Here is a 12,854-nt window from a genome sequence, read left to right on the forward strand (position 1 = left end):
TTAGGGAAGGGTGAGAACAGTAGGGTCAGTATTACAGAATTGTGGGTCAGTGATAGGGAAGGGTGAAAAGTTATAGTGCAGTATAAAAGAATTGGGGTTCATTGTTATGGAGGGGATGGACCGGTAGGTTCAGCATTACAGAATTGGTGGTCAGTGTTAGGGAAGGGTGAGAACAGTAAGGTCAGTATTACAGAACTGGGGGTCAGTGTTAGGGAACGGTGAGAACAGTAGGGTCAGTATTACAGAACTGGGGGTCAGTGAGAACAGTAGGCTCAGTATTATGGAAGAGGTGGCAGTTGGGGGTCAGTGTTAGGGAGGGGTGGTAACACTAGGGTTAGTATTTCAGAATTAGGTGTCAGAGGAAGGGAGCAGTAGGGTTAGTATTATGGGTGGGGAAAGAGTTGGTGGTGGAGGGGAACAGTAGGTTCAATACTACAGAATTGAGGGTCAGTGTTATGGAAGGTGGGAGCACTAGGGTTAGTATTATGGAAGGGGGCAGTGTTGGGGATGGAGGGGAACAGTAGGTTCAATATTACAATATTGGGGGTCAGTGTTAGGGAGGGGAGTGAACAGTAGGGTCAATATTATAGAAGGGGGCAGTGTCTGTATTAAGGATGGCTGGGGCCATAGCGAGGGAGAGATGCTCAGCTTAGTGTAAGGCTGAAGTATCCGGATAAGCGGAGCCTGACCTGAGGATTAGCAATAGCAAATTGTCCAAACTGGAAGCAGTACAGCTGTTCAACTCACAATGACCGATTGACCAACAATTTCTAGCTCTGTATCGAAACAGATGACCCGGCGAAAGTGTTAATCAGCGGGCCATGTTACGGCATTAAACGCTAGGGGCGTGCTAGGGCCGCCTTCTCTGCTTTGGAAACCTTGCTTGCTGCTGTTGCCATGGGAACGATAAACAGTGTTAGCCAGATTGGCACGTTCCACTGGGAAGAAGCCGGTAACTTGGTGGTACAGAAAACCTGTGGCACTGCCTGAGGGGCGGCACCCTGACTGTAAGGGAAATACACTGCAGGGGTAGGTAGCGTGTGTGAGTGTGCTCGTGCCCGTCCAATAGCAGCGGTATGTGGGCAATTATAGAGCAGGAGTATGTGGGACAGGGCATTATATCACAGGGGTAATGGTTGGACAGTATAGAGCAGGGATATTGAGGTCAAGATTATATAGCTCAGGGATATGAGTTATGTCAGACGGTAATAAAGCCCAGGGGTATGTGGCAATATGGAGAAGAAATAGGTGGGGCAGAGCAGTACACCCTAAGGACAGGGTAAGGGTCGGTGTAACTATGGACCCATATTACTAAATTAGTAAGGCCCCATAAAGGCAACCCCAACAATTAGCCAACTGCCCCCCCTTAATGGGTCCTACCAACATGTAAAATGGGGCCCCACTGAAAATAATATACCCCGTGCATCACGGTGCATGTATAGCAGTATTCCTGATTAAGTCCTGTTACTTTCCAGTTATGCCAAAAACCTCACCCATGAGTCTCCCATCTCCCAACCACTTGGGCCCCCTGACTCCAGTAGAGGTGTGGAGGGCCCTTATAATCTCTTTCTGTGGGTTCCCGGTGTCTCATGTGTGGCCCTAAGCACCGGCCAGTATAATCTCTCTTTTTGTGGGTTCCTGGTGTGTGGGCTCTAAGCACCAGCTCTTTTTCTCTCTTTTGAATTTTAGGCATACAAGCATTAAATATACAGATCTACAGCTGACGTCCATTGGCTGTGCAAGATGATCGAGACCGTTATCAATGTAAAAGGTTTGGTGCCCCCACCCTTACCAGTGGGGCAAAAGAACCCAGCTGCCGACCTCAGAAGAATGCGCAGAATTATTGCGGAAGATCCAACATGGTCACTAGCCATTGTTCCTCGGCTCAGTGACCTCTGCTTGCAACACATCATCAAGAACTTTGCACGTAAGCATCTCTTATACCCCTGTTCTGTGAGTTCCAGTAATGCTTATACTGTTATATATGTTATATGCAAGTTGTGGGACCTTTGTATTTCTGCTAAATATCAATGCTGTCCCAGCCAAGGGGGAAAGTAGGCACTTGGAGTCCGGAAGAGAACTAGAGGGACTCCTGCCACTAAGCTATTTTCCCTTTCTTTTTCTATTTTAATGTCTTGTCTTCAGCACTGTGCTCTCTGTTGTCTGCATTTTTCTCAACCATGTCTCTCACCTCTCAGTGCCTTATTTTCAGTTCATAATATATTCATATACTTCTCTCTCCAATTAAGAGACATGAAAAATAAATATATAGCCTTAGAAACAACCAATTCTTTCTCAGTGGGTGGATATGGCCCATCATTTCATTGTTACTTGATTAAATTGTGTTGGGGTTGTAGGGCTCACTTAGGAATCAAAGTTCAATGGCAAAGTGCTTGCACTTTCTCCTGCTCTTTAGCAATTTGCATTGCGCACCAACACTTTGCACTATTCAGCCTGCTGTTGAGTTGAACGCATGGACACCAGGGTTCCCTGATATGTGGGGAAAAATGCCCTAAAGTCATTAGTACTTCAGTACATGTACATTTCTGCACTTCTGTAATTCCTGAATTACAGCAACTAAAGGGATTACTGGGGGGGGGGGGCTGTGCAACTTTCTTTGCCAGTGATTAAATGCCTTGTTCTGGTAATGCCTCCCCTGGGCTGTTTCCCATTCACGTCTCCATTTCCGATTTGCAAAATTAGTTGTGACCTTTCTAGCCCAGTATCTGCTCTCAATTTCCTACATTATTCATAATCACTGTGTCATTTATAAGGTTGTCTCCTGAGGGGATGGAAAGAGATCAGAGCCCACAGGAGGCACAGATATTATTAATTGCCTGAAGCCCCTCCATTTTGCAGTGATGGTCTGACCAGTCATCATCAGTTTTACTCCAGCTATCAGTGAGGGGATGGCCTATCATTATCAGTCTTACTCCAGCTGTCAGTGAGGGGATGGCCTATTGTTATCAGTCTTACTCCAATTCCCAGTGAGATGATGACCTATCATTTTCAGGCTTACTCTTGTTTCTTAAGATGGCATGGCCTATCATTAATCTTACTCTCAGTGAGAGGATGGCCTATCAGTCTTATGGCAACCATACATGGGCAGATCCACTTGTTTGGAGAGGCTGCCCTATGGTCAAATGATTGGATAAGAACTGTGGAAATGCAGGCAATCGGTGTGAGTGATCACATCAATGAACCAGTGCAGCCTTCGATCCAGTGGGATTTAAACCTGCCCGATTGACATTTGGTCCAGATATTGGTCGGCAAAAGGATGGCCCATCATTATCAGTCCAGGACACATGTGGGTTTTCAAAGTAGATAAGAGACAGGAGCCATGGAATGGAAAAGATGGACATTAAATTAGACAACATACTGTAAAAGCCACATTGTTAATATAATGATATAATGCTTTAGCTATGCCCATTTAGATGTGGGTCTAACATAAACATATATATATTTATTTTATTCCTTGACCTTTATTCCTTATTTTTGTGCTACAGAGAAACCCATACTTGAGAAGCTGTTGCCTAAGCATAGAGTGAAGGTGTTGGAGCGCATCTCCACCTCGCTACCCCTGCAGTTGACGGCCAACCTGATTGGTTATGAGAACTATTGGAGGCGTTGCTGCACTGAGCGCTGGCCGGTGTGTGATGTCTCTCGCTATGGAGGCAGTTGGAAGAGATTATTCTTTGAGAGGAACCTAGAATATCTCATTGAGCACTTCATTCCCGACGTGTCTGATACAGGTCCAATACTGGAGACTGCAAAGCTAAGCAAGGACTTTGTGAATAAGCTGGATATTAAGGAACTTTTGCCACCAGTGAAGCTGGACACAAAAAAGGACGATGAGGAAGATGAGGTTTCAGACACAGGGAGTGAGGCTGGCATAGATCTGCCATCGATGGACCACTTTGATTTGGGGCTAATTGCCCCTCTCCTGCCTGATCTGGAGGAGCTCCATCTGGTGTATGGAGTGAGGAACTGCGGCATGAATTTTGAGTGGAACCTCTTCCGCTTTACAGATCGAGACTGTAACTCACTTGCCCAGACACTCAAGGTGTTCAGGAATTTAAAGGTAAATATCTGGGGTCAGTAAATAATGATAGACACACCTTCATTTTTTTCAGGGCTGGGATAGTTGGAGTAAGCTTGGGAGGCACCAGAAAGGTACCAGGGTGCTCTTTTATTTGCTTCGTATATTGAATAGCTTAAGCAAGGATAATAGAGATGGTGGAAAGGACACATGCATTGTAGGGGGGGGGGCAGAATGGCAGATCCAGACTGGTCAGCGCTGGGCTTGTTATGTATTAAGAAATGTGACCTATGTGACCCCCATTGCTTCTGCATATTAATTGGCTTATAATGCACTGTGGGGAAGCCTTATGCAGGAGTCCCCAAATAAAGCATTGGCCTATAGAATGATTGTTGATGATCACTGGAGGAAAACACCATGGTCCCAGAATTCACATATCCTATATATTAGACTTTCTCAATGAAATTCTGCTTATTGTCTGCCCATTTTGACATATACCCCTTCACATCCTTTAAACCTTAGGTTTTCCGACTGCACAAGAGTAAACTGGATGATGACAAGGCTCGTATTGTAGTCAGAAGTTTGTTGAATCATCCAGCCCTTGTCCATTTGGACATGTCTCACAACCAGATCTCAGACCGCGGTGCTAGAGCCATTGCTAAATTGCTGAATGAGAGCAGACTGCAGATCCTCAACCTGAGCAATAACAACGTAGGACCTCATGGAGCTAAAGCTATCGCTCATGCTCTGGCGAGGAACTCCATCCTCAGGAACCTCAACTTGAGGCTGAACCACATTGGAAATGAAGGTGGACAAATCCTGTGTAATGCCCTCCTGCACAATCTAACCCTAGAAGAACTGCATTTGGGCAGCAATGAACTGTCTGAGCCGACTGCCTCTGCCTTGTCCCAAGTCCTGTCTCAGAATGGCTCACTGAAGTGCCTGAGTCTCTCCTGCAATCGGATTGGCCTGGTATGGAACATCCACCTCTTATTCCTATCTCAGTTCTTTTTAAACAGTGAGTCCACTTGTGATAAAACCTGGTGCAATTAACCCTAAAAGGAACCCCCACTCCAAAAAAGGAACCCCGACCACCAGAAAGTGAATCCAGTCTGAAATGGTTGGAGTAATGGGGCATTGCCAAAACACAGGGGAAACTATAAGGTGGGCAACTCTGGCTATGTACTTGGGTAAGTATTTGGGGGAATTTGATTCACTAACAGAAACAGACTGATGCAGATGGAAAAGAGAACAGCCAAGGAACAAAATGTACAAAACTGACAGCTCAGTGCCTGGGAAGGAGAGGGCAGGGTACAGGTTAGATTAATTTATCCTTCCTGACCATAGGAAAAAGAGGGGCATAAGAGCAAGAACTACAGAGAATCTGGGGGAAATTCATGTACCCACTTGGAACCCTTGTAATAGGGTGGATTCACATGGCCCAATGTTTTATCACAAATGGATTTATTCTACATAACATATTAAATTATATTTTTACCATTTAATGTTTTTTTTTGTATTTTGCAACTTTCTAAAAAATTTTGGTCCACTGAGTAAAATGTGAATAAAGAGAGAATGGGATGATTTGCAAATCACTGAATCCTGATATTTGATTGCAAATAGTATAAAAACAAAAAGTTTCCTTTTTAATGTGCCAAATGTTTCCATGGTGTTAGATTGGGACTGCAGACGGGCCCATTTCAGTGGCGTTATTAAGAGGGGGGGTGTGTGACTGCACCCTGGCCTGCACCCCCTCTGGTCCCACTGGTGAAGCAGAAATAAAGCAGTTTTTATGTGTGTGCCAGCAATAATAAAATTTGCTAGTTAACTTACTGGCCAGGTTAGTACATGCTGGTGTATGGGTGTGCCAGCTCCCCATGCCATGTGCATTAATGCAACCCCATACTATCAAAGATGTGCAAGCTCCTCATGCTATGTGCACTAATTCACTCTTATACCATCATAAATGTGCAAGCTCCCCATGCCATGTGCACTAATGCAACCCCATACTATCAAAAATGTGCAAGCACCTCATGCTATGTGCACTAATGCACTCTTATACCATCATTAATATGCTAGCTCCCCATGCCATGTGCACTAATGCACCCCCATACCTTTACGGGTGCACCAACTTCCCATACCATGTGCACTAACGCACCCCCATCCCATAACAGATGCTGCTGACTTTTGAACTGTGCTCTAATAACAATGCTCAGAGATTTCCCAAAAGAATTTCAAAGTTTCATTGGTCAGAGCACAGGACAATTTTTCACTTGGCCTCATTTAATTTTAAGTGAGCTTGGGGCCCAGAGAAGTTGCCGGTGGCAGATATTTTTCAGAAAACAATAGAATTTCTCAGTTTCAGCATTTGGTATGTTGTACTATTTGCAATTAAATATCGGGTTTCACTGACCTGCAAATCATCCAGTTCTCTTGCTATTTACAAGTCCCAACTTTTTTGGAAATGGGGTTGTATAATATTTCACTTTCCTCCTTCCTTTCTTCCCGGCTATGGTCAGTTATAATTGATGTGCATACAGAGTACTGCAAGCGTTTAATTGTCTTGCTGAACCAATATTGCTTTCTTGGTGCAACCAACTGTGTTTCTGAATCTGTGACAAATGATGCAAATCACTTTGGGGAATACTGTGAGATTAAGAAATCACAATCAGTGTGCTCCACTGCCAAAAAGCAGTTCAACTTGCCATCTCCTTGACCAGATGAGGCAATTGGTTGCATTAGTGAAAGAAATCAATTGGGTTGATGGAGCAAAATAAACAAAAAATGCAATTTCTAAAAAAAATAAAAACTTCAATTCCATGCAACTCTTTTTACTGCCTCCAAAAAGAAGAGGCAAGATGAGCCCATGACCTGTTCTTACTGCTCAAACAGAAAATTGGCCTTATATTTAACAACAATTGCAGGTTTATGAGCTACTTGCAGTCTTTCCCACTGTAGAACAGATCATGTCCTGCACTCCATAGTCCCGAATACAAGAAACCTGGACCTCTGATGTGAATACAAATAGCACAGTATTCTGTATCTGCTGAGTTGGGTAAATACGAGATTATTCTCAGTGTATCTGAATGGTTTGTGCACGTGACGATATGTGTCTTGTTTTATACCCAATGATTATATGTATCTGGAATGTACAAATGCAGCCCCATCTCTAATGTGCTTCTCCTTATTCCCAGGATGGGGGAAAGCAGCTCCTGGAAGGATTGTCGGACAACAAAACACTGCTGGAATTTGATCTGCGCTTAACTGAGGTGGGACAGGAGAGTGAGTTTTTTATCAATCAGGTCCTAAAGCATAACCAGGAGCGTGCCCGGCAGGGTGAGCACGACACCTCTTCCTAAAACACTTGTAGACTGAAATCCAAGCTCCCCCCATACATTCAATCCTTGTCAGTTTAAGTGTTTTCAATAAATGCAATTGTAATATCCACATTCTCATTGTTTCTTTAATAAGCCAAGATTATCCAGTTCTCATCCTCCTGTATGCACTGATTAGGGGGTGAGAAGCCATCTCCTTGTGTTATGGTTATGGTCCTTACTTGATGGCACAAGTGCTAGAAATCATTCTGTGCGGGAGACTAAGCCTTTGCATAGCCCTGGTGATACTTTGGTGAGGACCTGGCTAATATAGCAGTAGCTAGTAACTTGGGGAAGAAGCCCCAGGCCATGCCACTGTGATGAGCTGCATAGCCCATAGCCCACTATGGCTGCCAGTATTGCTCACCGATCAGCAACGGATCTTTATGCTTTGCTATTCCTACAGCAACCAATGAGAAATTATTATGCAATGTGCATGTGTTATACAGCTGACACTCACCTATCTGGCTTCAGCCATATGGTTACCCTTAACAGCACACACAGTTAGAGACATGGACACCCTGTTGCACGTTCCCAGTACCCAGGGCTTTTCACTTATAATGATGTTAGTTTTTTGTTATGAATTTGCAGTGGCAGGAATCAAGCTAAATTGCCTGTGTGCCAAACAAGCTCTGCAAAAATGTGAGAAAATATCTTATGTATGTTCCTTCCTGTAGGTTTAGGGTGCAGCAGGAGGGGCAGATGCTGTAGGTTCTAAGAACTGTCTGGATCAGGGTGCAGCAGGAGGGGAAGAAGCTGTAGGGCCTGAGCAATGAGAGCAGTATAGAGAAGTTCTAAACCTTGGGGCTCCTAAATACAGAAGTGGTTCAGTAATTACAAATGACAAGTTATGCGATCATGTGATTTTGCAGTTTGTGGCCACATTAAGAGACACCAGAGTCCAAAATGAGTGTAACATTGTCTGTCTGTGAGTTTATTACACAGAATTATCTTACAATCGTCAACATTGCAACAAAAAGGCAACATTGTGATATATATATATATATATAACTCTGTATTACAGATTCCAGTAAAGAAAAGACAATAAAAAAATCTCCACAAAACATATTGGAATTTATTTATGCAGTGCAGGTTTATTTACTCTTGCTGGGCCTCGAGCAGCAATGTAAGTGGGAATATGCAGGTGCATGTATGAGAGTGACGGGCTGGGATGTGTGGGTAAATGAAATGGTACCTTCAGGTACTGATACCAACTAGAACACACTGTACTGTGAGGATTCTGGGTTGGAGGAACTCACTAGTGCTCACTATTATGGTAATTGTCTCAGCCAATTACACCAAATGGCAAAATATCCACTTCCTTCAGGTGTTTATTTCTGTGTATCTATAGGATAGCTCTGTATGGGCCAAATCCACATTAATTCCTGTGCATTATATAAATATATAAATATAGTCTTGCACTGTGCCTGCCTACTCCACATTCACACCTGTACCATGCCTACACACTGTATATTCTCACACCTGTACCATGCCTGCACACTGTATATACTCACACCTGCACCATGCCTGCACACTGTTTATGCTCACAATGTACCATGCCTGCATACTGTATATACTCACACCTGCACCATGCCTGCACACTGTTTATGCTCACAATGTACCATGCCTGCATACTGTATATACTCACACCTGTACCATGCCTGCACACTGTATATAGTTACACCTGACCCATGCCTGCACACGGTATATACTTATACCTGTATCATGCCTGCACATTGTATATACTTACACCTGAACCATACCTGCACACTGTATATGCTCACACCTGTACCATACCTGCACATTGTATATTCTTCTGTACCATGTCTGCAGACTGTATATACTCACACCTGAACCATGCCTGAACTCTGTATATAGTTACACCTGAACCATGCCTGCAGACTGTATATGCGCACACCTGCACCATGCCTGCACACTGTATGTACTTACACCTGAACCATGCCTGCACATTGTATATACTTACAACTGTACCATGCCTGTACATTGTATATACTTACACCTGAACCATGCCTGCACACTGTATATGCTCACACCTGTACCATGCCTGCACATTGTATATACTCACACCTGTACCATGCCTGCACACTGTATATACTCTTACCTATATCATGCCTGCACACTGTATATACAGGTACTCACAATTCAACCATGACTGCACACTGTATATGTTCACAGCTGTACCATGCCTGCACACTGTATATACTCATACCTGTACCATGCCTGCACACTGTATATAGTAATGCATTATGGCAGGTCACCTACATTTACACATCCACATGCCTGCATACTTTATATGTAAACTTACAATTCAGGTATATTTTTAGTAATACTTCCCCTTTACGTGAAAATATATTACATTTGTTTAAAAATTGATGTAATCTATTACTTTTCCCCCCATATAACATTTTCCCTTCTACCCTGTACGTTTACACCTGTACTGTTCCTACGCTATGCCTTCTCACTCTGCATTCAGCCATATATTGTGCCTGCACAGTTTATATAGGACTGCAGTGTGGTCTCTCACTCGAAATTCACACACCTACTGTGCCTACACCCTATATAAACAGGACCCATGTCTCTGTGCACCTAATTCCACATTTACACCTATAATCTGTATTATCTGCCTGAACATTCTACATAAATTCCAGCATTGTGTCGGTGCACTGTACATTTACATTTGTGCCGTGCCTGCTTACCCAATGTACATTTACAACTTCTACACTCTACAGAAATGTAAAAGTATGGACTGCACTGTGTTTGCTAACTCTACATTCAGAACTGGACTGTGACTTCACCCCTAATACAGGACATGCACTATGCATACTCACATGACACCCTTGAACTGTTCACTTTGAATAGGACTGTACAGTACCTTTCTAGGGCTGCACTGTATTTATAACTGCAACACACAGAACTATATTCACATTGCACACTTGGGGAACTGTATTGTTGCCTAAACTTTATACGTATTAAGGACTGTGCCTACGTACATGGATCCCTGTGATTCAGTGGTGTACACATCAACGTGAATTAGGATAGTATCATGTCTGCTCATTTTTGTTTTCAGCATAAAATGACATACATAATCCTACAACAAGTAAACAAGTTTGCATGCTTTGTGCCCCAGAAGTCATTTTAATACAGATGTTAAAGGGGGCCTGCCAGGTATAGAATGCTACTGGGCTGGCACCTTCTTTCCTAACCAGACATGCTTTCACAGTTGCACCCCTGTTGCACAATGTATCTCTTCTTGCTGCATAGAGCTGGTGCTGGGCCCCAAAATCAAAGTTAGTTTAATGTTACTAAAACCCTGGACCCCTAACTTTGTCTTTTTGGGGTGTGGGTTGGACCTTAGAGGTCATGTCATCTCACCCCCAAAAAGACAGCTCTGATTTTAGCAACAGCCATTGAGCAATTACCAAAAATCACATCCAATATTGGGGCATACTCCAAGTAACTCCAGATGCTGAGCCTTTAGCTTCCATGCCACACATATTAGGGATGTATGGTAATTACCGTTCATTTGCATCTGATTTCCCAGAAGCCCTTGCTGCAGCTAAAACACTTGGAACTGCCAGGTCAGGTTAGGATCCTTCTTCCCTAAATCATGAAAATACTGATATTGACCTTAGTGTTGTGAATTTGATAGGGGCTTTAGATTGTAAGTTCACTGGGACATGGGACTGATGAGAATGTGATAGGAACATTAGCTTGTAAGCTCACTTGAACAGGAAAGGAACGGAAATGTGATAGGGCCCTTAAATTGTAATCTCACTGGGGCAGGGACTGATAAGAATACAATAGGGACCTTAGATTGTAAGCTCACTGGGGCAGGGACTGATGGCAGTGAGGTAGCAGGCTCAGACAGGGTCGGCAGGATACCGGGAAAAAAACAGGTAGGCCCCCAGACCTTTGGGGCCTCAGGGGCCCCCACACTGTCCTCTGGGCCCCCCAGCTGGAAAGTGCAATCTGCCGGGAACCCCCCCCACTGCGCCGCGCCTGCCCACTGGGTTATTTCCCGGTATCCTGCCGGTCTAGTCCGACCCTGCAGATACCTCTCCCTGACCTCCCCTACTGGCCCCAAACGCCTTGTGTCTTGCAAGAAGAAAGGTATGTGCAGGTGAGGCCAAATCTCACATTAACTGGCCTTCAGTTTATAAACCCTTAGTTCATAACATTAAAAATTTTTGTCTCGCAGCTACAGGTCCAAGAATATCCAGGACATCATTAGTTGCTCACCCCAAACATATAGGCCTGTAACATCTAATGGTTGTGAATGTTGACCTCTAGGAGACAAAATATGACACTATCTGCAGGGCAAGGACTGCATGTATATGTATTTGTATGAAGATAATAATATTGTCTCATGACTATGATTATAATGGAGACGCACCAGCCTGAAGCAAGCATATCCGAAGATTTGTCACTCATTTCTCATTACTGTATTCAACTATTTAGTTACCAGCATGTAAATTAGTAGTGTCTGGGTAATTGTACAACTGGCATTATTATGTACCATGGCTAGAGTAACATGAGGAGTAACATGACTGAACCCCAGGTGGTGGATACATAGAATGGGTAATGGTTGTGCTGGTGACTTGGCATCTTTATATAAACAAAAGACATCCTAGGTTGCAGATAACTTTTCCTTGTCTAGTGGTCTAATGCCTCCTGCCCCCATAGTGTTAAAATGCCCTCTGCCCCCCCCCGGTGGTGTAATGCTCCTTGCCCACCAACAAAATCTTTTTGGTGTCCTCACATGCCCAAAAATGTTTGCTAAGATGGTCCCTTTTGCACACTTTTGTAAGACTGTGCATCGTTTACCATCCCCACCAGACCCACTATATCTTTGTGCCCCCCAGGCTGGCTGAGAGATATTAACTGAGGACATGGTGGAATGTATAGTAGTACTGAATAAGTACCCAAAGGGAAAACGTGCATTCAGCTGATGAGCAAAGGAGTGTAACATTTGATAGGATTGAAAGCGTGAGTGTGAGCCCTCTACTTACTGACCCTGATGGTGCACTGGCTGCTACCCACAAACTACAGCACAGAGGGGTGCGTGTAACACTAATTTGGAGGAGACTATAAAGCGATACTAATTTGTAACACTTTCTCCTCCTGTGTAAATCTGTGTATATACAATCTCTTAACATTCAGGGCCTGAGGACCTCTCTTTGCACAGAACGACCCACTGGATCATTATCTCCAAATTCATACTCTGAGAGCAATATAGCGATCTGATTGGCCCTCTTATTGACCAAACGTTCCATATAAAAAGCCTCCATGAAGCTGATTGACTTGTGCATATTCCGTGGCTCATGTCACATGAAGTTAAGGATATGGTTCTGATATCATACAAGGCCCAAAGCATCGAGGGGGTTAAGGTTTCTCTCTGTCACCCCCTCCCATTCATGTTT

General features: G+C 43.8%; 1 protein-coding gene across 2 annotated transcripts; it reads left to right on the forward strand.

The window, feature by feature from the left end:
- The first annotated feature begins 723 nt into the window (after positions 1–723).
- Positions 724–7,484, forward strand: tcte1.L (t-complex-associated-testis-expressed 1 L homeolog). 2 transcript variants are annotated; one of them, XM_018262734.2, is made up of 5 exons: positions 724–1,007; positions 1,690–1,927; positions 3,507–4,081; positions 4,562–5,011; positions 7,234–7,484. In XM_018262734.2, the coding sequence occupies exons 2-5, from the start codon at positions 1,744–1,746 to the stop codon at positions 7,396–7,398; spliced, it is 1,374 nt and encodes a 457-aa protein (XP_018118223.1). In that variant the 5' UTR covers positions 724–1,007; positions 1,690–1,743; the 3' UTR covers positions 7,399–7,484. The 2 variants fall into 2 exon arrangements, with proteins under 2 accessions (XP_018118223.1, XP_018118222.1); XM_018262733.2 differs by having other exon boundaries at positions 728–1,029.
- Positions 7,485–12,854: the final 5,370 nt, after the last annotated feature.

The sequence above is a fragment of the Xenopus laevis genome, chromosome 5L (genome assembly GCF_017654675.1).
Source record: "Xenopus laevis strain J_2021 chromosome 5L, Xenopus_laevis_v10.1, whole genome shotgun sequence".
Classification (NCBI taxonomy): Eukaryota; Metazoa; Chordata; class Amphibia; order Anura; family Pipidae; genus Xenopus; species Xenopus laevis.